General features: G+C 39.5%; 1 protein-coding gene across 6 annotated transcripts in view; it reads left to right on the top strand.

Annotated features, from left to right (window-relative positions):
- LOC121276875 (lysine-specific demethylase 4C-like) overlaps nucleotides 1-25,230 on the top strand; it is a 458,082-nt gene that overhangs the window by 264,937 nt on the left and 167,915 nt on the right. For all 6 annotated transcript variants that reach the window (XM_041185473.1, XM_041185475.1, XM_041185474.1 and 3 more), the window contains 2 exons: nucleotides 891-1,104; nucleotides 1,192-1,268. In XM_041185473.1, coding sequence (XP_041041407.1) covers nucleotides 891-1,104; nucleotides 1,192-1,268 — 291 coding nt within the window. The remainder of the gene's footprint in view (nucleotides 1-890; nucleotides 1,105-1,191; nucleotides 1,269-25,230) is intronic.

Here is a 25,230-nt window from a genome sequence, read left to right as displayed (position 1 = left end):
TAGTAATGTTAACTCTGTTTCTCTTTCCACAGATGCTGCCAGACCTGCTGAGGTTTATCCAGCATTTTCTGTTTTTATTTCAGATTTCCAGCATCCAGTATTCCAGTATTTTGCTTTTATTTTACTGCCCTTTTGACATGTTTTTACTATTTTTGTTTATGAAAGACTTTTGGGTTCCCTTTTTACATTATCTGCTAATCTATTCTTATACTTTCTCTTTGCCCCTCCTTTTCCTTTTTTCATTTTTCCTCTGTACTTTCTTTCTTCAGCTTGGTTCTTCGCTGTATCATGAACCATCCAGTTCTCATAATCTTTTTTCTGTCTCACTTCAATTTCTATATCTTTAGTTAACCACAAAGCTTCAATTTTGGATGTCCTGCCATTCCCCACATTGAATGTTCTGCTCTTTATCTGAGCCATCTCCTTTTTGGAGGCCTCCCAATGTTCCACTGCTGTTTTGTCTACCAACTTTTGATGCACACGCACTTGGGCCTGATCCCCGAAGTTTGCTCCCCACAGTTAGATATTTTTACATTTGATTATACCCTGCCCTTTTCCACAACTATTGTAAATCTAATATTACGCTTGATTTTCCCCAGATGCTCTCTCACTAAAACATGCTCTACTTCCCCCAGTTGACAGGATAGCTGCTGTGGTAAATGGAAGTAAAATGTTGCACTGGTACAGTTCTTTTGAAATTGGAGCTCAAACATGTTACAGACAGAGAGTAGAGAGAGCTTTATTCTGCTCCTGAATTTATTATACTTGCTGTTGACCCTGGTTGTGCACCACTAATTTCTCTTGCCTTAATGATCACATTGTTTTAAAGCAATTTTATGGGAAGAGAAAAACAACAGATTAACTATACAACATATTTGTTTCATATACAGCCTGATCACCTCATGGAAAGAAGATCCCAAATCAAAACTGAGACAGCTGAGCTCCCACCGTCCAAGCAACATAAAACTAAACCGCTTATTCCAGAAATGTGTTTTACATACAGTGAAGAAAATAATGATCTCTACCCCACCAATTCATTTATTGAAGAGGATGGAACTAGTTTGCTGATATCCTGTGCAAAGTGCTGTCTGCAGGTTCATGCAAGTAAGTGTTATTTTCTTAGTGCTGCTCACTTGTAATGTTGATTTTGGGATTGGAATACTATTTGTGACACTCTTCTTTGACCTATAGGTTGTTACGGTGTTCCGCTTCATGAAATCCACGATGGTTGGACCTGCTCTCGTTGTATAATTGGTGCATGGACTGCAGTAAGTATTTGTGTTGATGCATTCAATAATTTTACCTTCAGCTGAAGGCAGAAAATACAATGTGTTAATAGATCTCTGGAATGCTATTAATAGGCTTCAAATATAGTAAACGAGCCAAAAAGACAGATTTGTTTCAATTCTCAACTTTTACTTTAATTTGCAAGTAAAGCCTTCCCAATAAAAACAAAGTTCATTTTAAAATGGCAGTTCATCAGTTTAGAGTTAATTGTTGTGAAAGGTTGAATAAAAAGTACAAAGGGACCTCTTAATAATCCTTTATGTTGATGTCTGTGCCTATGTTTTTCCCCCACATAAAGCTTTACAGTGTTGGCAATGTTTCAAAGAGAAATGCTGATGGTCACTTTTACTCAGCAGCGTGAGAAAGAGTAGCAACAAAAAGGTTTTAGTAGATCTGTTCTGAGAGCATGCATTCTTCTGACCCAAATGTCTACCTTCCTTCTCAGATTGTATCCATTCACTCATAATCCAATTGTTAGCCAGATGTTAATTCCCTACTTGATAAGGTTTTCTTCATTCCTTAAATGGAAACAAACTCTGACTACTAGTCTATGCTGTCCCTTTTGGGGGATGGTGAAAATAGTTATTAATGGCAGTGATAGTACTATTCGTACACTTCATTAGAATTGTCTCTTCACAGCTCTCTGCAAAATGCTAGTTCTACCCAGAATTGCACTGTTTTATGTGTGGTTTATTAGGATGACACATGTAACATATTGACATCAATGTTAAAGAGATATGAAAGCCATGATGTCTTTGTGATTCTGCCTATTAGTAATTTGAGCTGGTTATTTGTGGTAACTGAAGGATACTTCCATTCAAGGAAGATGTTATGACTTTGCTCCTTGTCTTGCATCTGAACTCATACGGACATACGAATTAGGAGCAGGAATAGGCCACTCGGCCCCTCAAGCCTGCTCTGCCATTCAATAAAATGATAGCTGATCTGAATGTAACCTCAGCCCCATATTCCTGCCTACCCACGATAACCTTTCACCCCCTTGTTAATCAAAAATCTATCTAGCTCTGCCTTAAAAGACTCTGCTTCCACCACCCTTTGAGGAAGAGAGTTTCAAAGACTCTCAACCCTCTGAGAGAAAAAGTTTCTCTTTCATTCCTGTCTTAAATGAGCGACCCCTTATTTTTAAACAGTGACCCCTAGTTCTAGATTCTCCCACAAGAGGAAACATCCTCTCCATGTCCACCCTGTCAAGACCCTCAGACCTTAAAGATTTCAATTAAGTCACATCTTATTCTTCTAAATTCCAGTGGATACAAGCCTAACCTGTCCAATGTTTCCTCATAAGGCAACCCACCCATTCCTGGTATTAGTCTAGTAAACCTTCTGTGAACTGCTAATGCATTTACACCTCTCATTAAATAATGAGTCCAATACTGTACACAGTACTCCAGATGTGGTGTCCCCAATGCCCCGTGCAACTGAAGCATAACCTCCCTACTTTTGTAATCAATTCTCTTAACAATAAATAATAACATTCTATTAGCTTTCCTAATTACCTGCTGTACCTACATACTAACCTTTTGTGATTCATGCACTGGGACACCCAGGTCCCTCTGAATCTGAGCTCTGCAATCCTCACCATTTAGATAATAAGCATTTTTGTTCTTCCTGCTAAAAATGTACGATTTTCTTACTTAAATATCTATAGAAACTCTTAGTATCCGTCTTTATGTTACTAGTTAGCTTTCTCTCATACTCTAATTTTTCCATCCTTATTAATCTTTTTGTCATTCTTTGCTGTTTTTCATATTCTTTCCAATCTTCTAACCTGCCACCTATCTTTGCTAATTGTATATTTTTTTCTTTAAGTTTGATACTGTCTTTAACTTTGTTAGTTAACCATCAGAATGTATATATTCTGTGTATTCTGAAATATCCCTTTAAATGTCTGCCACTGAACTTCTATTGACCTATCCCTGAACTTCATTTGCCAATTCACTTTAACTAGCTCTGCTTTCATGCCCTCATAATTGCCCTTATTTAAGTTTAAAATACTAGTCTTGTACGCACTCGTTTCTCCCTCAAAATAAATGTAAAATTCAAACATATTATGATCGCTGTTACCTAAGGGTGCTTTCATTAGGAGATCATCAATCAATCCTATCTTGTTGCACAAAAGTAGGTCTAATATAGCCTGTTCTCTGGTTGGCTCCAGAACATGCTGTTCTAAGAAACTATTCTGAAAACATTCTATGAACTCATCTACGCTACTTTTGCCCATCTGATTTTTCCAATGTATATGTTGATTAATTTCCCCCCCCCCCGCCATGATTATTGCTGTACCTTTCTGGCAAGGTCCTATTATTTCTTCTTTCATACTCTGTCCTACTCTGTAGTTGCAGTTGGGAGGCCTGTACACCCACAAGTGAATTTTTGCCTTTATCATTCCTCATCTCAGCCCAAACCATTGCTACATCCTGTTTTCCTGAACTTTGGTCATCCCTCTCTAATGTGCTAATACCATTATTAATTAACAGAGCCATCCCTCCACCTTTTCCAAACTTCCTGTCCTTCCTAAATGTCACGTACCCTTCAATATTCACGTCTGTATCATCCTGTAGCCACGTTCCTGTAATAGCTATCAGATCGTGCTTTTTTACTTTTATTTGCGATATCAGTTCATCTATTTTGTTTTGAATGCTACGTGTGTTTAGATAGAGCCTTTCGTTTTGTCCTTTTATTATTTTTGTAGCATCTAGCCTGATCTACTGATTTACTCTTAAATTTGTACTCTGTTCCTTCCTGTCACAGTCTGTTCATCATTTCCCATATTAATATCTGTCTCTCTTGCCTTGTCTCTACTCTTTTGTTTGCCACATCTTTCCACGTTTGATCTTTTCCCCCTGCTATGCAGTTTAAAACCCTCTCTACTTCCCTAGTTAGGTGGCTCGTGAGGACACCAGCCCCAGCATGGTTCAGTTGTAGACTGTCCCAATGGTACAGACCCCACTTTCCCCAATACTGGTGCCAGTGCCCCACAAACTGGAACCTACTTCTCCAACTACCAGTCTTTGTGCCATCCATTCATTTCTCTTATCTTACTTGTCCTATGGCTCAGGTAATAATCCAGAGATTATTACCTTTGAATTTCTGCTTCTTAATTTGCTGCCGAGTTGCCCTTACTGACTATGCAGAATCTCCTTCCTCATTCTGCCTTTGTTGTTGGTACCTACATGGACCACGACCATTAGATCCTCCCCCTCTTAGTGCAAGTTCCTCTCCAGCCCTGAGCAATGTCCCAAACCCTTAGACTGGACAGGCAACAAAGCCGTCTGGACTCTCGCTCTTTGCTACAGAGAAGAGTGTCAATCCCCTTTACTATACAGTCCCCTACTACCGCTACATTCCTTTTTGCTGCCCCAATTTGGATGGCTTCCTGTCTCATGGTCAGTTTGCTCATCCACCCTGCAGGTCTCCTTACCTGCCTCACTCAAAGTCACACCCTTCTGTCCCTGGCCACTAACCAAATCAGAAGTGATGCAACTACCTTCTGGTATAAAGTGTCCAGGTAACACACACACACACACACCCTCCCCCCCCCCACCCCCGCCACGTGTTGCAGAGTCTGCAGCTCAGCCTCCAGCTTAATGCCTCAGCTGAAATTCCTCAAGTTGCAAACACTTACTGCAGACGTGTTTGCCCTGGATCATAATGTTATCCAGGAGATCCTACATGCTGCAGCCTTGAGACATCACCTGTCCTGCCATCTTTAACATGTTTTAAATAATTACTTAATTATATTAATCACTTATTTAATGTTGCTTTCTTATATATTTGGTTAACATTACCACTAAATTGTGTACTATTTTAAATCTTAGGGATAGAATAGAACTTACCCACTTACCAGGTATTCGCCAAACTCCTTTCCTTGTAGAGCAAGAACCAATTCCTATGGGGTGAGAAAGATAGAACGAGGAAACGAGCAACTCCTTCTCCCAACTCCCCTCTCACCAAACTCCAAGTCTTCACTCAGTTAATCAGCTGCACTCCATTTGCCCACTAAGTCCTGGGCTCTATCTAGTGGCAGAAGTTGGTTGGTGCAGCTAGTCAGGACTTCAGCTGCTAACTGCTCTGACCAACTCCTGTCACTAGATGGAGCCTGGCCAATCTAAAAGTACTGTGTACTGAGGTGAGTATTGTGCTGTAATTTTAAAAAAAATTTAGTTTTTTTATATTGTCTTTCTTTTATATTGAATTGTGCATTCTGTGTGTGCTGCACATGTTTGTTACGGTATTTCAATTTTTCTGGGTGAGAAATGTTAGAAGGAACCAACTCTTGCTTTAACATTGATTCCTATGGGAACCAATGATTCACTCAAAATCGTTTCACTTAAAGTCATGATTTTCAGGAACACAAGCACAAATTTCAGAGAGGACTTATTGTATACACTGCTGTGGGGTGTTGGTTGCAGTTCGGTAGGTCTGAAGAAGTCTTCATAGTCATACATAGGTTAACTTGTAAGCCTTTATTGACACTTAGACCTATATACAAATATACAGTAAAGGGTATATAAAAGCTAAGAGCTGCTTCCACATTACCTCTGTATGTCCAGACCCTTATACTACACCCACCCCCCAAGTCTTTATCCAATGTATTTTAAGTGATTATAGTTTACCTTATCTTATGTTATTATTACTATCATACATTTACACCGTCATTATTACATTGTCACTACCCCATCTCCCCTCTTCAAGCCCTTGAATTCAAAGGTGCAGGCAGTCAAGTGGCCTTATAATCTCTCCACATCTTGTTCACAGTACTGTCGAAGTATTGGTAGCTCTGTCACTTGTTATGACACAGCAGTTGGTAAAGGCTGAGTTGTTTAAATCCCAGAGGAAAACTCGAAACAACTGTCATAGCCTATATTTTTAATTAGTATGTTTGAGATGCAGCTCTGAATTCAGGAATAAGACCACTGAGCCTCAAGAGGTTTTTTTTTACATAAAACTGAATTAAACATTTATTAATTTACAACAAATTAAACACACACATGTTTACAAATTACTACCATAATGACTTTTAAACAAATCCCCAAATTAATCACTCCCCAGTAAATCTGCACCAAGGCAACAGTACCCCATAGACTTTAAACAGCAACCAGGCAAAGCACATTTGACCTTACTAATTCAAAATGAAGTTCCTTGCAATTTGGCTCTTTTGCAGACATAGTTGGAGGCTTACAGGCTGGTTAGATCTTAAATGCCTCTACTTTGTTGCACACAATCTCCTTTCCCTCTTTAAACCTAGCTTCCCCCTTGAGTGTAAATTTTCTATGGTATCTAGGCTTTGAACATCACATCTTCTAACAATAACATTTTCATCCCACTAATTTTATTAGTAATGCAAACACATTGTTTGGTGTCTTCCAGCTAGGTGCAAGATTTTACTCCCACTCTTAAATGCTTTATTCAACAAATGCAAATGTACACTTTACCTTTTAACTTTCTTACTGTTTACCTAATTAACATCTCAAACTACTATACATCAAAGCACCCTGACTAGCTGGCTTTAATCCAATTAAGACACACACAGTCAAACACATAGATACAGACCCCACTACAACTCCATTTTATAAATAATTTCCAATAACATTATAGACCTTAATATCTCTTCATGACATCCTTCTCCCTATCAAAAAATGAACCATCATAATTTTAAAAGATAGCTTCATTTTTAATAACCTATTTTACACTATCTCCTATACTCATTACACTATTACTTTACCAGATGCATGCATTAACACAACAATATATATACACAAGTCTTTGGTATCAATAGAAATCACTCCAAGCCAGTGTCCAGGTTTTTCAAAATGTCCAATTTTCCCTTTAATCTTCAAACTCTTGATAACGCATCTGCGTACAGATTTTCTCTGCCATGTATAATCCGTAGATTAAATAGCTGTAATAATAGACTCCACCTAAAAAGCCTGGCATTTTTGTCTCGAAATTTGTCCAAAAACTTCAAAAGATTGTTGTCTATATAAACAATTGTTTCTGATGAATTGTTTGCAACATAAATTTCAAAATGCTGCAATGCTAACACAAAATCCAAGGTCTCTTTTTTGATCATTGAGTATTTTCTCTGTTGCACATTCAGCTTCCGTGAAAAATACCCTATCAGTTTTTCAATTCCATCCTCTTGTAACAGTATGGCCCCAATGTCAATATCGCTCGCGTCAGTAGCCAACTTAAATTGCTTGGCATAATTGGGTACTGCCAAAACTGGTGTTATAGCTAATGCAGCTTTTAAACCATCAAATGACTTCTGACACTTATATGTCCATTGAAACTTGTTGCTCTTTTTTAATGGTTCAGTCAGTGGAGCAACCACACTACTAAAATTTGGTACAAATTTCCGGTAAAACCCACTCATGTCCAGAAGTCTCAAAACTTCTCATTTTGTTGTAGGCACTGGGAAATCGATGATAGCCTTGACTTTCGCATCTCTCGGAGTCACCTTATCATATCCAATGGTATGGCCTAGATTACGTAACTTGTGCTTTTGCAAATTCACTTTTAGCCAAGTTCATCACAAAATTAGCTTCTTGTAATCAAGAAAATAATTCTTCCAGATGCTGTAAATGATCTTTCCACATCTGACTGAACACTATCAGATCAAACAGACAATTGCTTAGACCTGCAAATACTTTGTCAGTCTTTGAAATGTCACAGGTGCATTCTTCATACCAAATGGCATAACTTTAAACTGATATTGTCCATTTGGTGTCACAAAAGCTGAAATCTCCTTTGTTCTTTCCGGCAACGGTACCTGCCAATATCCTTTTAACAAGTCAATCTTTGTGATAAATTTCAATTGTCCCACTTTCTCAATGCAGTCTTCCAACCGTGCTATAGGATATGAATCTGCTTTAGTCACCTTCGCATTCACCTTTCAATAGTCCACACACAGTCTTTGTGTTCCATCCGGTTTCGGTACCAGCACAATAGGTGAACTCTAGTTACTGCAACTAGACTCATGATATCATTTTGAAGCAAGAAGTCAATTTCTTTTTGTACTTGTGATAACTTTGCCAGATTTAATCCAAAAGGATGTTGCCTTATTGAAGATGAAACGTGTACAAACGCATCATGTATAGCTAAATCCGTCTTCCCCAACTTATTCCCACAAATAGATTTGTGTGACTGCAATAGCTTTTCCAAATCACGTTGACACTTGTTTGGAAGGTAACTCAATATTTCATTTAAAATTTCAAGCACCCCCTCCTTATCCAATTTGATTAGTGGAAAATCAATTTCAGAGTCCCGCACTTCTACTCTTTCTCATCATCTACTCTTTCTCATCATTCATCATCATTAATGCCTCTTTTTGTTCCTCTTCCATGTCAAAATATTTTTTAAGCATATTTACATGACACACTGCTTTTTTCCTCAGTCTGGAGTATTTATTAAATGATTTACTTCACTTAATTTCTTTTCAATCCTTTAAGGTCCACAAAACCTTGCATTTAATGAATCACCTAGTACTGGTAACAGAACTAGCACTTACTCTCCAGAACCAAAAATGCAAGCTATTGCTTTCTTGTCTGCCTTCATTTTCATTACTTGCTGTGACATCTTTAAATGTTCTCTAGCCAACTCACATGCTCAGTTCAATCTTTCCCTGAAATTTGATATATAATCCAGGAGAATAGTTTCTGAATTTTGACCCACCAATTTCTCATGAATCAATTTCAGTGGTCCCTGTACCTCATGACTATAAACTAATTCAAAAGGGCAAAAATAGTTGATGCACTAGGAGCATCTCCAATAGCAAATAACAAGAATGGAATTCCTCTATTCCAATCCTGTACATAGTCCTGACAGTACGCTGTTATCATAGTTTTTAAAGTTTGATGCCATCTTTCCAAAGCCCCTTGTGACTCTGGATGGTCAGCTGATGACTTAAACTGTTTTATCCTCAAACTGTTCATTACTTCCTTAAACAGCTGTGACATGAAATTTTACCCCTAATCTGATTGTATTTCCTTAAGCAAACCATATCTTGTAAAAAATTTTAGTTAACTCCACAATCTTGTTGGTTGTAATATTTCTTAAAAGGTATTGCTTCAGGAAACCTGGTAGACACATCCATTATTGTCAGTAAGTACTGATTCCCACTTTTAGTCTTAGGGAGGGGTCCTACACAAAAATCGTGACCCTGATAAAAGGTTCTTCAACTGCTGGTATTGAGATTAAAGGTGCCGACTTAACTACTGCTTATGGTTTCCCCATTACCTGACATGTGTGAGATGTTCCACAGAATTTGACTACATCTCTATCCAATCCTGGCCAAAGAAAACCTCTATCTTTTCCTGTGTTTTTGTGATTCTTAAATGTCCCCCCATTGGAATTTCATGAGCAATCCTCAGCATCTCATTTCTATACCCAGCTGGGATAACAATCTGATGCACCTCATTCCAGCTTTCATTTGTTGAGACATGATCCGGCCTCCATTTTCTCATTAAAATGTCATCGTTAAGGTAATAACATACTGGAATATATTTTGCCCGTTTCTGAGTCAGCTGCCTGGTGTAACTGTTTTAATTGCAAATCCTATTTCTGTAACTCCACTAACCTCCCTTGAGTTAAATGCTTCAGCTGAATTGTTCTGTAGTCTTTCTTCCTGAACAATGTTATCAAACACAATGCCATTTTGGCACCATCTTCGTGCCTTTGAACTGCCTGCCCTTCTTGTTTTTCTTGTTTCAACCAGTGAGCCTGTGCTCACGTTACCACACAATCTGGAAACAATCCAGGATGCTCTCTCTGTAATGCCTCTGTTGAAACCACTTCTACAGGCTGCTAAACTACCATAGACATCACCCAAATCTATGACCCAGCTATATCACTACCCAAAATAAATTGAACCTCTGCAATGGGCAATTTTTTGACTATTCCAACAATAACTTCACCTGCCTTCCATTTACTCTTTAAATTTATTTTCCTCAAGGGGATAGGTTTAGCATCTCCATGAATCCCATTTATTATCACCTGCTCGTGCAATACTCCCTCTCAACAACAAATATCAGTATCTCACAACATTAAGGATTGACTAGACCCTGTGTCTCTTAAAATTTTAACATCTTTACCTATTCCGCCCTGTACACATGGAAAGACTTTCCCTCCACACACAAAGCCTTTAAACATTTCTGCAACTTGCCCCTCAGAATTCTCTTGGGTAAATTGTGAACCCATTCCCACTTCTTTACCTATCACTGATTCTTCCACTGGTTTTTCCTGGGCCTAAACCTCAGAACCCACAATACTTTTATTGCTAGAACTTTTCTGCACTCCAATAATCCCAGCAGATTTTCCCAGTAATTTCCAATACTGACATCGTATGCCCCACTTTAATAAATTGAAAATACCTCACTTTTCGAATGTCATTCCTAGCCTCAGCACCTTCCTTTTCATTCTGAGAAAAGACTTCCTGGGAATTTCCAGCTACTCCTTCTCTTCCCTGACTACCCACCTTCCTTTCACCTTTCCAATAGTGTTATAGACGTTGTTATCTCTTTATGATATGTTGCTGGTTCTTCCTATTGGTTTGGAGCTTTTCTGGCAACTGGGTATGTTTTCATCCTTTTCTTCCATTTCTTAGTGTAGAACCTCACATGGTTGGTTCGACTGTTGCACTGGTTGGTGGTCGTCACTCTCACTTATTGCTTTTTTCATCATTGTGTAGGTCGTTGCGGCATATGTGGAAGTTTACTTTTCAAAACTGTAACCCTCGTTCCCACTTTTGTCACAATTTTACCCAAGTTTTTGAGTACTTTCTTCTTTTTCAGCTGTTTTCGAGCTTATGAGTTTTTGCGTTCAGCTCAGCAACTACTTTAGTAAGTTGACTTATCTTTGTTTCAGAGCTATCTGCAGAACTCTCATATGAGTTTGACAACTTAACCTGGCCATTCAGTTCTGTTCAGAATCTTTCTTTCCTTGTCCTTGGACTCTGTCAATTCACTTGTTAGATCGTCAGTCTGTTTCAGAATTTTTCTTATCTGCTTTTCTGGTCTGGATTTGCTCTTGCATATCTCAGCCTCCGTGTTGTTCAGATTGGACTGAAGTTCAAGACATTAATCGGTTTTGATTGTTTGTTTTGCTTTCAAGCAATTGTTCTGCTTTCAAGCAATTGTTCTGATGTATCAGCAATTCCTTCTCCTGTTCCTGACATTTTGCACGACGCTTACTAGAGACTTCTGATGCTTGAAGTTCAAGTTTTAATTGAAGATTTACCTCTGTTGAATTTGCTTATAAAAGTTCGTCATTTAGCATTCTAAGTCCTCTTTCAAGTGGTGCTCTTCCTGTGAGTGATATTCCAATGCTCCCATCGGTTCTCCTTTTTCCTTTACAAGCCCATCTTTCATATGTGAAAGTTGGTTTCTGCACTGATCAGTTTTGTCTTAGCAAGCATAATTCCTCTGTGCTACCCTTCAAACTCAGATTATATAATTACACTCCTGCGAATTGTTTCTGTGATTCTTCATGCTCTTTTGCAAGAAGTTCTATTTGCTATTCAGTTCTTAATTTTCATCCCTTCATATATATCTTTGGAAATGTAACATTTTCCAAAGTTTTCTTCCAAATATCCAACTATTTTCTTAGTCTCTTTCTTGCACCTCTTGCCTTTCTCCTGGAATATAAAAATTCCTGAGTCTTCTCTGTCAACTGGTTCTTCAGTTCTTTCAAAGTGGAATTAAATTCATTTTGTTTCACTTCGTAATTTTCGAGAGGAACAAACTTGGACCTGAGGGATCATTGTAGCGTGTGAGGTACTTCAACAGGTTTTCCTGTTCATTGCAAAGCTCCAATACTTAGTTAAATTACAAGAAAACTCAAGACGGAGTCTCAACAAGTTTTCTCTACTTCACCATTATGCTGTTCAAGGTGGTCTTTATTCCTTCATGTTGCTGAAGGGTTATGTACTGTTTTTAAATTTGATCTTGAAGGGCAATTAGCTGTTCTTTCAACTGTTTATTTTTTGTTCAGTTCTTACCTTCTCACTCTGCATTTCAGTGCACTGTTTTGTCACTACTGATAATTCCACCACAGGTTTTTCTGAATTAGCATTTCAAATCTTTTTTAACTCCTCATGTTTGTCCAAGGGCACGCATTGGTTCTTCAAAGAATCTTTAAAGGCAGCAACTTCTTTGAGTGCCTTTTCTACCTGATGTTGTGCCTGGCTGTACTTCTGGTTGAGTTCTCCCAACTCTCACTTTGATTTGCCAACATGAAATTCAGGGTCATTATTTCCTCTTGGTACCTTTGTGATGCTTCAGAAATTTGTTCGTGCAAATCTTGAACAGTTTGCTTCACTGAAAACTTTAGTTTATCATATGTCTTCAAAGGCATATACTCAGTTTGAATCTTGCATTTTAAATCTTCCAGTTCAGCTTTGATACAAATATTTTCTAATTGTACTCCTGCTTTGTCTTGCTCCGCCTGTAGCAGGGCTTTGTCCTTGTTGTTCACTGCCAGCTGCTGTTGCAGTTCTGGAAATGTGTCGGGATCTCCAAAAAAAAAAATCTTCGGGATTTCTGGAAAGTTCCCAGCCTCTCTGGTGCCTTTGTGTGGCTTATTTGGATATTGTTTTTCCCCCTCTCCCTGATGTCTCTTTGCAGGTCGTTTCCTATGCCTCTTTTTAAGCTCTGCACACTCCTCAACTTGAAGATTAAAATATTTGTCAAAGGCTTTTAGCAATTCATTGATGCTGCTTGAGGATTCGTCAGTGCCTTGTGTTCAGATTACTTCATCCGCAAGTTCACCAAACCAGTATAAAAAGGTATTAATCTAGACATCTTGTGACCTTCTGTCTAGACCAGATGTACTCCAGTAGTTCATAAATTCTCTTCTCAAGGACGCTGAACTTTCCAATAGGGTTGGCTCATGGGTAAGTCCAAATTGTTCTGGATGAGTGGAATTCTGATCTATGGTTATATTTTTAAAAGTGTAGGTTCTGCTTTAGGTTTTCTGAATTTCAAAATGGTGATGTCATTTGCTTGGAGCCAAAGGGAATTCCTGAAGTTGTTGGTTTTGGCGGGCATTGCTACAATGACTATCATGCTCAACTTGAAAAAGTTTTCAACAATGGCTACTTGGAAATGCTGCCCACAGAGTTCTCTTGCTCAGCATTTATGTTTAAATCACAAATTTCTTGAATCCTATCACTTGCTTGCTTTTAGTTGGGTTTGAAAAGTCATGATTCCCCTGGTTATGTAATTAATTTTCCATTTTGGAGCAAGCTTGGGTGCGAGCCCACTCAGGGATCAAATTTTACAGTGGGCCTTTTCAAACTGCACTTCTAACTCTGAATTATTTAAAGATTTCTCAGGACTTGCTATAGCCTGGAGTTTTAAAAGATTTAGCTCACCCTGCTGACTCTGCACTTTGGGATTTGAAGTTGGATTTTCGAAGGAGCTGCAATGGAGCCTTCTGTTACTGTAAAGGGTTTTAACATTCTGCCTTAAGCTTCCAAGCCTTTCTTTGGAGCTTTATCTTGGCAGTTATTTTGCTCTGTCCCTCTGCTTCTGGAGCTCCTCTTCAGGTCAGGATGCTTTGTCAATTTTTTTCTCAGTCCGACAGCATTTTGCTTTTTTCTGCATTTTCTGTTTTCGGTATTTCCACAAGCTGCCACCATGTTGTGGGGTGTTGTTCAGTAGGTCTGAAGAAGTCTTCATAGTCATATGTAGGTTAGCTGTAAGTCTTTATTGACTCTTACAACTATTTACAAATATACAGTAAAGGATGTCTCCACCGTACTGGTACACACGGCTCTGTCAAACATTCAACTGACCCTGAGTGTTGGTCATGTGCTCTCTTACATCATTCTGTGGGCAGTACTGTACTCCGTCCCACATTAATCCTATATGTGTCAGACTCCAATGATCTTGCTTATTCTTCGGTTTCCTCGAGTCTAAGATAGTCTCATAGGGATATATACGACACAGGTAAAATGTTGTATTGGAACAGCTTGGCTAAAGCTGCAACTAATTCTGGAGCATGAGTTTCAGTACTATGGCTGAGATGTTGTTAGGGCCCATAAACTTTGCTGTATCTGGTATCTTCAGCAATTTTTTGATATTGTGGAGTGCATCGAATTGGCTGAAGACTGGCATCTGTGATGTTGGGGATCTCAGGAGGAGGCAGAGATGGATCGTCCATTTGGCATTTCTACCTGAAGATGGTTGCAAATGATTCATCCTTGTTTTTTGCACTAATGTGTAGGATTCCCCTATTAAGGTTGGGGATATTTTTATATTTTTAGAGCTTTCTTTGATTAGATGTTTAATATTCCTCCACCATTCGCAACTGGATGTGACAGGACTGCAGAGCTTTGATCTGATATATTGGTTTTGAGATCATATTTCTCTCTCTATAGCATGCTGCTTCTGATATTAAGCATGCATGTGGTCCTGTGTGGTAACTTTACCAGATTGGCACTTCAGTTTTAGGTATGCCTGGTGCTGCTCCTACACTCTTGAAGCAGGATTGGTCCCTGGCTTGATGGTAGTGGTCGAGTGAGGGATATACTGGGCTATGAAGGCACAGATTGTGGTTGAATGCAATTTTGCTGGTTAGAATTTTGATGGTCCACAGCACCTCATGGATGCCCAGTTTTGAGCTTTGAGATCTGTTCTGAATCTATCCCATTTAGCATGGTGGTAGTGCCACAGAACATGACGAGATGGTATCCTCAAAGCGAAGAAGGGATTCATTCTCTACAAGGGCTATGGGGTGGTCACTCCTGCCAATACTGTCATGGACAGATGCATCTATGACAGGTTGCTTGGTGAGGATAAGGTGAAGTAGGTTTTTCCCTATTGTTGGTTCTCCCGCCACCTATCACAGGCCCAGTCTAGCAGATATGTTCTTCAAGATTTTGGTCAGTTCAGTCATTAATGCTGCTACTGAGGTACACTTGGTATTGGACATTGATGCTCCCCAATCCATAGTACATAGTACATTCTGTACCCTTGTCACCCTGAGTGCTCCTTTCAAATGCTGGAGGGGCACTGATTCATCAGCCAAGGGAAGGGTAGGTGGTAATCAGTAAGACGTTTCCTCAACTGTATTTGACCTGATTTCATGAGACTTCTTGTAGTCCGTAGTCAATGTTGAGCGCTCCCAGGGCCACTCCATGTATATTACTGTGCTACCGCCTTTGCTGGAGTGATGATGGAGAAATCTCGGATGTTGGCTGTAAAGTATGATTTGGTTTGTATGACTGTGTCAGACTGTTGCTTATCCAATCTGTGGGACAGGTCTCCCAATTTTGGCACAAGTCCCCAGATGTTAGTGAGGAAGGCTTTGCGGGATTGACTTGGCAGGATGTGCCTTTGTGTTTCAGGAAGTAGGAGCAGGAGTAGGCCATTCGGCCCCTCGAGCCTGCTCCGCCATTCAACTAGATTTACCTCTCTGCCATTTTCCCAGATGATTCTCCATATCCCTTGATATCTTTAATACCTGGAAATCTTTAATATCTCTTAATTTCAGTGCTTAGATTGATGCCAGGTGGTCTGTCTGTTTTTCTTCCAATTCTGCTTTTCAGTAGCGATTTGATACAATTGAGTGTCTTGCTAAGCCATTCCAAAAGGCCTTAAGCATATTGCTGTGAGTCTGGAGCACATGTAGGCCAGTCTAGGTTAGGATAGCAGATTTCCTCTCCTGAAGGAGAAGATGAGATGGGTTTTTACGACAATCCAATATCTTTCATGATCATTATTACTGAGACTAGCATTTTATTCCAGATTTATTAATTAATTGAATTAATTAAATTTAAAATCTCCAAGCAACTGGTTGGGTTTTGAACTCATGTCTGTGGGGCATTAGTCCCAGTCTCTGGATTGCTAGCCTCATTACATTGATATCATCCCCTGTCCAAATCAAAGATATATTTAGCATTTTGCCATTGTGTTGTGGCCACAAAATTGCCAATCAATAGGAACTTCTACAATATTTTTCAAATCTATATCCTTACCATTGGTTAAATAGTGAAGGAAAGCAGTTCTTGAAGCAGAAGGGTAATGTCACACTACTGGGGAGCATTCTATAGACCTCCAAGTAGTGCAAGAGAGATAGAGGAGCAAATCTGCAGGGAAATCAGAGATGTCCACGAACGATAGAATTGTGATGTTGCAGGACTTTTATTACTCAAATATCGAATGAATTTAATATTAGAGTTAAAAGTATGGAAGGAAAGTAATTTCTGAAATGTGTTCAGAAGAACTTCCTTGACCAGTATGTTCTCAGTCCAACTAGGAAGGTGGCATTGCTGGACGTGGTGCTGGGGCATGAGATGGGCCAAGTGGCCCAAGTGTCTGGAAGGGTAACACTTGGGTAAAGTGATCATTGTATCAAAAGGTTTAGCTTAGTAATGGAGAAGAGCATGGAACAATTTAAAGTAGAACTTCTGAATTGGAAAAGGATTAATTTCAGTGGGGTGAGAAGGAACCTAGCCAGGGTAAAATGGAACCAAAGACTGACAGGAAAAAACAGCAATGGAACAATGGGTGATCTTTGAGGAGATGTTTCAGGTACAGGGTAGGTACGTTCCAAAAAGACAGTAAGCGAAGCAAAACCAGGGCTCCTTGGGTGAAAAGGGAGATAGAGAATATGATGACATAAAAAAGAGGGTGTACGATGAATGTCAGGTGAATTATTCAAGCAATAACCAGGCCAAATACAGTAAGTTGAGAGGGAAAATAAAGAGAAAAATAAGACTGGCAAAGAGAGAAAGTGAGGATAGAATAGCAGTTAACGTAAAAGGGAGCCCAAAAATCTTCTTCCAGTTTGTAAATTTTAACCAGTTATTAACAGGCGGGTTGGGGCTTATGAGGGACAAAGAGGGTGATATATGTTTAGAGGTGCAAGGGATGCTGATAAAATATCGGTAGAAGCGGAGATAGTAGATGTAATGGATTTGATGAAAATTTATAGAATATACTGGAAAGGTTGGCTATGTTTAGAGTGGATAAGTTACTTGATCTGGATGGCTTACATCCCAAGTCGCTAGGGGAAGTAGGGGTGGAGAAAGTGGAAGGGCTTGCCATAATTTTCCAATCTTCCCTATATACAGGGTAGGTTTCAGCGTATTGAAGATTGGCAAATTTGACAGCTTTGTTCAAGAAAGACTAAGGGCATTCATTGTAATTACAGGCTGGCCAATTTGACATCTGGGGTGGGTACAGTTTTAGAAACAGTAATCAGGGAAAAAGAATGAACAGGCATGTGGAGAGGTCAAACTAATTATGGAGAGCCTGCGATCATTTGTAAAAGGAAGATCATGTTTGACTAATCAAATTTGTTAGTGAAATAATGGAGAAGATTGATGAAGGGAATGCAATGGATGCTGTTCATATAGATTTTAAAAAAGTATTTATCAAAATGCCACATTAAAGGCTAGTTAATGAAACTGAGGCTCATGGAATAGGACGGTCAGTGTCAACTTGGACAATAAGTTGACTTAAGGACAGAAAACATTGAGTTATGGTAAAAAAAAATTAACATCCAGGAGGATGGTAGACATTGTCTTTTTTCACCAAGAGCTGCCACTTCTTTCGATATATATAAATGATTCACATATTGGACTATAGAATAAAATTTCAAAATTTGCCAATGATAAACTTGGAGGACTGGCAAACAGCGAGGTTGATACAAATTGACTGCAACAGGACACGATAACAGAATAGGCAGATGAGTGGCAGTTGGAATTTAATACAGAGAAGTGTGAGGTCAAAGGGAAAGGGAGAGTCAATATAGACTAAATGACACAGTTCTAAAGAGTGTGCAGAGATGGAGGAGCCTGGGAGTTCATGTGCATAGACTTTTGAAGTTGGCTGGACATATTGAGAATGTAATTAACAAAGCCTATGGGACCTTGGGCTTTTCAAATAGAGGTATTGATTTAAGGACTGGAAATAGTGAGTTAGGGTAAATTTTTTTAGTATCAGATTGGCGAATGGTAGACGATGTTTTCAGTGCCCATTACCCCTACCGTTTCTGCTTCCACCAATATTTTATCAGCATCCTCCTTTTGATATATACAAATGATTTGGATATTGGAATACAGAGTAAAATATCAAAATTTGTTAATGACAAACCTGGAGTGGCAAAGAGTGAGGACGATAACAATCAACCACAACAGGACATAGATAGGGTAGCCGAATGTGCAGACAAGTGGCAGATGGAATTTAATATAGCCTATGAGGGTGGTAGGAATGGAGACGATCAGTGATTTCAAAAGGAAGGAAATTGTATGGGTGGATAGGCACTTGATGGAAATAAACTTGGATGGTTATCGAATAGTATGGGGGGGGTGCGGGGAGTGTCTGACTGGATTACTATACAGAGATCTAGTATGGACCCGATGGTTGAATGGCCTTCTTTATACTGTTATGACACTATGAAAATGAATATTGCCTAATGTTGAGTAGTTAATTGTTTTTATAAAGCTTGCAACGTATGCAGACCAGATTTGTCTGCTGGACTGTGCAGCATACTTTTGTAAAACACTGAAACATGTAAATTAGGGACACCAATGGGACTTGCCTCAGCTGCCCTTTATTTGCAGCTGTCCTCATTTTCAAAATGGTGGCTGTATGTACCATAAAGCAGAGGAGCCAAGTAGTCCAGAATTTATTGTATTCCCTACAGTTTCTTTTCGCTCTCACCTGGGATTGTGCCTAATCCTGGAACCCTGTTAGCACAATGTGATTTCAGTTCAATTAATGTGTTTGGGTTCCTTTATCAAGGCTATCTGATGATTTTTTTCCAGCAAGAGAAGGATGTCCTAACCTTGGGATTTGCAATGTTGGCAGCCTGTACAGACAAGATGGCTGCTGCAAGGCTGGAGTTCCTGGAAGATCTCAGCCAAATTGGGTGCAATGAATGTCCTGAGCACCAGGCCTCCTCTCTCTGGTTGCTGTAGCTACATTTGAAATGTTAGGTGTCTGTTAGCTGCTGATCAGAACCTGACATACTGGTAGAGTTGTTAACTCTCGTTGGTAACATACCTAGAAGTTTGATTACTTAATGTTCTGAGCACATGGCATCAGGCACTGTGACATCAAAGCACGTGAGTCGGGATTTTCGGCTCCCATTTGTGGCAGGCGTCATGGCGGGCGGCGGTGGAAAATATTGGGAGATCGCAAAAATCGGTTTCATGTCATTGTAGAACCTGTTTGCAATCGTCTGCTTCACCCATCAATGGTGGGCTGCGTTTCCTGCCGCCGCACATCAGGAAGCTAATTTCAATACATTAAAATCTCATTATAAACCCTGCCCGCTGGAATCATCCCCCATGCTGGATCATGAGTTCACACCGACCTGATTACATGCCGATGTGTTTCACAACGGTACACAAGTGACATGCACCTGGTGACCTGCATTTCGCCCGGGACTTCGAGTTTTGTTTGCCTACCTTGCTTCGGGCAGCACTTGCGCTAGGCTTTGCATGCAGCACCACATCGCTTTTAAGGAGGCTCTTGGCCAAGTCTCTACCTACCAAATCAGCAGTTTTCAGTGGCTGCAGGGCTAGGGCTTGCTTTGAGAAGGGGGGAGAGGTGGTCTCAGGCAAGGGAAGAAGCTGCAGGGTGAGGGCTGCACTGAGGAAGGTGGTTATCCCAGGTTATGTGTGGGGCATAATGGCCTCAAGATGGTGAGGGCTGAGGAGGCAGGCTCCAGAGGAGATGAGGCCAGATGGAGATGTGAAGCTGTCTGCGAGAGAGTGAGTGGCGATGTCCCTTGAGCAGGCAGTGAGTGAATGTGTAATGGGCTTGTGAGTGTGAGGGTTTAGAATTATGAGATGGTTGACTTACCTTGGCGGCACAGATGAGATCATTGATCCTCTTTCTGCACTGGATGGCCGACCTCTTGTGTACAACATTGGTATTGACCACCACTGGCGCTGCCTTCCAAGCCGGAGTGGTGAGATTGCTGGACCACGCGGTCAGAGCAGGGATAGAGGGCTTCACAGCGGACCTCCAAAAGGCATTCCAAAGATGGGTCACTGAACTCTTTTTGGCTTCCAGGGCCATGTCTTCACTGGAGTAGTCCTGGTCTGCAAGCATTGAGAACTGTGTGTGCGGCTGCAGAATAGATATGGCACCTGGAGTGAGGAAATGGTGAGGGAGCGGCATGGCAGACAATTCAGAAGTCCCCTGCCAGTGACATGGTGTGTTTCATGTAGCTGCATAATTAATGAGGTGGGAAGCAGAGGATACCACACAAAAACCCGCCATTGTGACTGGCGGGAAAAACGTCTTTTTCTCACGCCCGCCACCACACTTAGTGCAATTCAGGGAAAATTCTGGCCATGTCAACAGATCAGATGACTTCTACTAAAGCTACAGGATTTACCTTGGGGCTTGGTCTCTGTAGTTGAAAATCATTATTTGTGGTTTCGTGACAGCAGATACCGTGAGAAGTTTCAAAAAAACAAGGAGGCCACTTGAGCAGGTGAAGAGGTGAATCAAGGACAGAGAAAAAAGGAAACCATTCTTTCCATCCCTTTCCCCTAAGCCCTTGGTCCCCAACTCTTGAGCCCCACAGAACTTCAATACCACCCCCCTTCTCCCCTTCCTCATGTTTACAGTCCCCACTCTCTGAGATTAGCGCTCCTATTAGCTGATTCCTGACTTTTTCTCCCCCACTTCCCAAACACAATTTCCAGTTTCTGTGTTAATGGAAGTCTTTTTACTCAGCATCCATTGCAACAGAGAAACCCATCTATCCCCTTGACGGAACTATGCAAGCATTCAATTTTAGAGATAGAGGAGTTTCTCTGTCATTACGAATTTTTGGTAAAAAGATCTCCTGTACATAAAAACAGTTTCTTCATTCGCTGCCAACCTGCACTTACCTGTATGCAGCGTTTTAAGTTGTTAACAGACATGGTGCATTGAAGGCCGCCCATAGTTGGTAATTTATGGGTATTTGTGGTTTAAAAGGGCAGTTTGTACATATTATAAAGCAAGTTATTTGGGACTGTGTACAGGTGTCCATTTTGGGGGTGGCTGTTTGTATGTTTCATTGTATGCATTATGGTGCTGATGTGCTCATTTATCATTTTCAGTTCAAACCTCTGAACCTTAATTAGATTTTGCAGCTACCATAATCTGATTCATTACTCTTGATCATTCCAGCTTATACTCTGATGTCATGGCTCCGTGCCACCATTGAATAGGGTGCTCATTTTTGCAAACTTCTTTTTACTCCATTATGAATTACTGCATGTTAGGGGAGTTTCAAAACAGTGATTCCACTGAGCGGCCACTCGTCTGACATCTGTCCCTCAACATGAAATGATTGCCTTTTAAATCTTTTAGTCAATAAAAGTCAATTATTTTACGATAAGAGTTATATTTTTGCACTTAATTATTTTTGTCTTTATATATCTTCATTGAAATGTTTACTTGAAGGTTTTAGTCTCTCCCCAAAGCCTAGACTTGGATTATGTAGTTTTACATCACATACCTAAATATGTATATATTCTTGTCCAGCTTTCATAACTCCTGTGGCATTGGCCATAATGAGCCAAATGATATGGGCTGAGTTTGTAAGCATTGGCAAAAGTCTGTGATGGCCTGATCCAGGAGTGGAACTTAGACGCTGATTTAGAGCACAATAGAGAGTGTTATATGATAGACAGGTAGTGGGAAGCTCAATCACCAGCCACAATGGGCATTTCTATAAAGAAAGCACAGCTTAGAAGTGATGAAAATGTGTTTTGGTGGTGCGAATGCTACGGTGTCACATGGTTGAAGTGTGGGCACTACTACTCTTGGAAGACAGTGGAGGGGCAGACATTAAAAATATTTTATTTTTAAAGCCTATATTTCCTCAAGTGCACTGCAGCAACATGTCTGACAAATATCATCAAAATCTGATTCAATTGTCTCAAACTTCTTTTTTGAGTCATGTACCACCAGAAATCACTCAGTCTCTTGTACATCTGTAGCTTAAGTGTACAATAAGTCTGTGAGTCGAATTGCTCACTCTCTTTTCATTCTCCTCATTCATGTGCTTTTATGTGTGTGGGGAAAATATTGAGGCAGCTCACAGCTGGTTTGATCTGGTAGCTGCCCTTTCAGATAAGAGACCATGTAGAAAGATACCTACCTCAGTCTGTATTAACATGCTTAAATGTTTGTCATTTTTGTCTCCAGGGTAGCAGCCTTGAAAGGAAGTTAAACGTACACATTGCATTAAAACAGATCCTTTGACTTACTCAGAAGTGCATGTGGCTATGTTAATTTTTGAATGAGGCTTTAAGTCAGTAATTTCTAACAAGAGTTGGTAATAGATTGACGAGTGTATAAAAGAGAACTACCCATTGAGTAATGGTCAAATAAACTGAAACCTTCATAGGATGGCAGATAGATTTTAGCTAGCTCCCATAGCTCTTTTTAAAAAAAAGGGACGAGGTGGAAATTTTGCACATGCTAACACTGCAGAATCTCCCTTAAACTGAGTTATCTCCTAAGGTAAAACTATAAAATCCAGGTCCAGGCTTTGGAAAAGGCTGAAACCTTAGAGTAAACACATCAATGAAAATATTAAAAGACACAAAATTTAATATATAAATCTAATTGTTATGGAAAAATAATTAAATTTTTGAGTTTTTGATATTTTGTATAAAACTATATTTTAGATATTGGAAATTTAAAGTTACTTAAGGGAAAAAATAGATTTGTTTTTGAAAAACATAATGAATGTTCAATTAGTTCATCCAGCTGTGATGCTGAAATATTTAAATATGTAATTCCATCATGAATGTTTGCATAGTTTCTATCGTAAATGTTGAAATAAGTATTGAGAGGAAATCTGTACATACACTAGATTTTTAATGATAGACATGTTTGTGAAATTATAATCTATTATCGTTCAAAATTATAACACCAGAGAGGTAAAAGTGTTGTAAAATTAAATTTAACGCACATTAAATAAGTTGTGATAAATTTTATCTCAATAGAAAACCTATTTTCAGATCTTCTCCCGGATTGAATTCAAACACAAGAATGTGGTGTGAGAGGAGCAGAATATAGGAAAATGATGGTCAGGGAGAACGGACATCAATTAGGAACAGGAATGTCAAGAAGAGGGCATCAAAAAAAGGGGACAGAAAAGAAACAGTGTGGTGGGGAACAGGGAAAAAAGGGCATAATCTAAAGCCACAGTTGTAGCGAAGTAGCATAATAGTGACCAAGGCGCCCGCGAAAGAGCATGATACCAAGGGACAGTGATAGGAGAACAGCACAACATTGGGAAATGGTAATAGGAGAAAAGCATCAAAATATTGGGGAGTTAGGCGATATGATTGCCTAGAATATGATTGGATGGGAAAGGACAGGAAGGAACTGCATCATGGGAAAGAGGGCATTTTAAGAGAGCTACAACTTTTGGAAACGGTGGAAAATGCTGAACATGACTTGGGAGAATGCGACAAATGAAGAACATCAAAATAGAGAAGAATGTCACAGTCTCTGAATAGGGTAGGAGAAGATTCACATAACTTCGGGGAACAAGAGTGGGAATCAGCAGATCGTCAAGGAGGAGCAAAAGAATATTGAGGAGAGTGGACAAGAGAGAATATGCACATATTTTTTGGGAGCAGGAACAACACTGAGGCAAAGACGAGAACTGGCATTTTAGGGAGTGGTGTGAGACACAACCTGGCAGAACTTGGGTAGAGAAAGCAGTAGAAACCAGCACTTTATTCACCACCTCTGATGAAAAATTAAATTAATAATACTCTAAATAAAAGTGGAAACTTTAATCACATTCGGCTTCTTTCAGGCTCCGGTGACGCCAGTTGCCTGTGACGTTGGTCCCATTTTGAGCCCAGCAATACTGGTGTCAAAGCTCAACCTCTGTACTTAGGCCTGTCAGAGAAATATTTTCTGGGGGTATACAACACTCTACAAGTATACAACACTACAAACATCTCTAAAAAGGAAGAAACATTTCTTTCTGAATGAACGTCTGTCGGTTTCTTGTGTTATAAAATGTTACTTTTATCAGTAAATTTTCAGCTGGGGATAAATTCAAGATGAAGGCACCAACCAATTTGCCAAAACTTTGGAGCAATTTAATTAATTGCTGCTCTTTTATTGGTAAACTGTGCTGCTTGCATTTGCTGCGTTTGCCACTTTCATAAGTCCTTGGGAGTTTCTCTATGGAAGATTTGTACCCCCTTTTTCATCTTCAATTCAGATGTTCCCTAACCCTTGGCTGTCTCAGGTGGATGGACAATATGAATGCTAGAATCAATGTTGTATAGGTTATGGTAATATAGATCAATATCACCATCCTAATTATAAAACAATTTACAAATTTTCCATTATTCTATTAACGCACCTTCAACCTGGTACCAGTATTTCAAAGAAGCTGTAGTATAATTTTTCCTAGAAAAATATGCCTTTCGTTTCTTATTGTTGGTTTGCCAGCCAAGCAAGTAATAAGCATAAAAAGATAACGTGGTTCCTTCAATATTATGAAATCTCTAGAAAAATATTCCTGATGAATCACATAAGTTGTCATCTGCTTTAGTAATTTTTAAAATTACACATACTCCAAATGAAATGGAGCACATTAGCTACACTAATTGGGAAAATAATTTACTCCACTAGTCCTTTCAGTGTGCTTCAACTGGAACCAGATTACTTTTCCATTGTGCTTTTTGGAAGACAGTACCCATGAGCCAAGCTCAGTCCTGTGCTCCTGTGTGGTCAGCATCAGTTGCTTTGTTTTTGTGCTGCTGATCTGTCAAGTGACAAACATTCCTTTCAACTAATATATCATAGCGTATGTTTATGGCCTCTGGCAGTATTTTTGTTTCTGTTTGCAATTTCAGTGGGTCTTAGGTTCAAATTCTCCATTTAGTACAAAAGAACAACCTTTCTCATGAACCATGAGATGACCTCA

This window comes from Carcharodon carcharias, chromosome 4 (assembly GCF_017639515.1).
Source record: "Carcharodon carcharias isolate sCarCar2 chromosome 4, sCarCar2.pri, whole genome shotgun sequence".
Classification (NCBI taxonomy): domain Eukaryota; kingdom Metazoa; phylum Chordata; class Chondrichthyes; order Lamniformes; family Lamnidae; genus Carcharodon; species Carcharodon carcharias.
The sequence above is the reverse complement of the archived record's forward strand: the minus strand, read 5'-3'. Positions and strand labels throughout refer to the sequence as shown.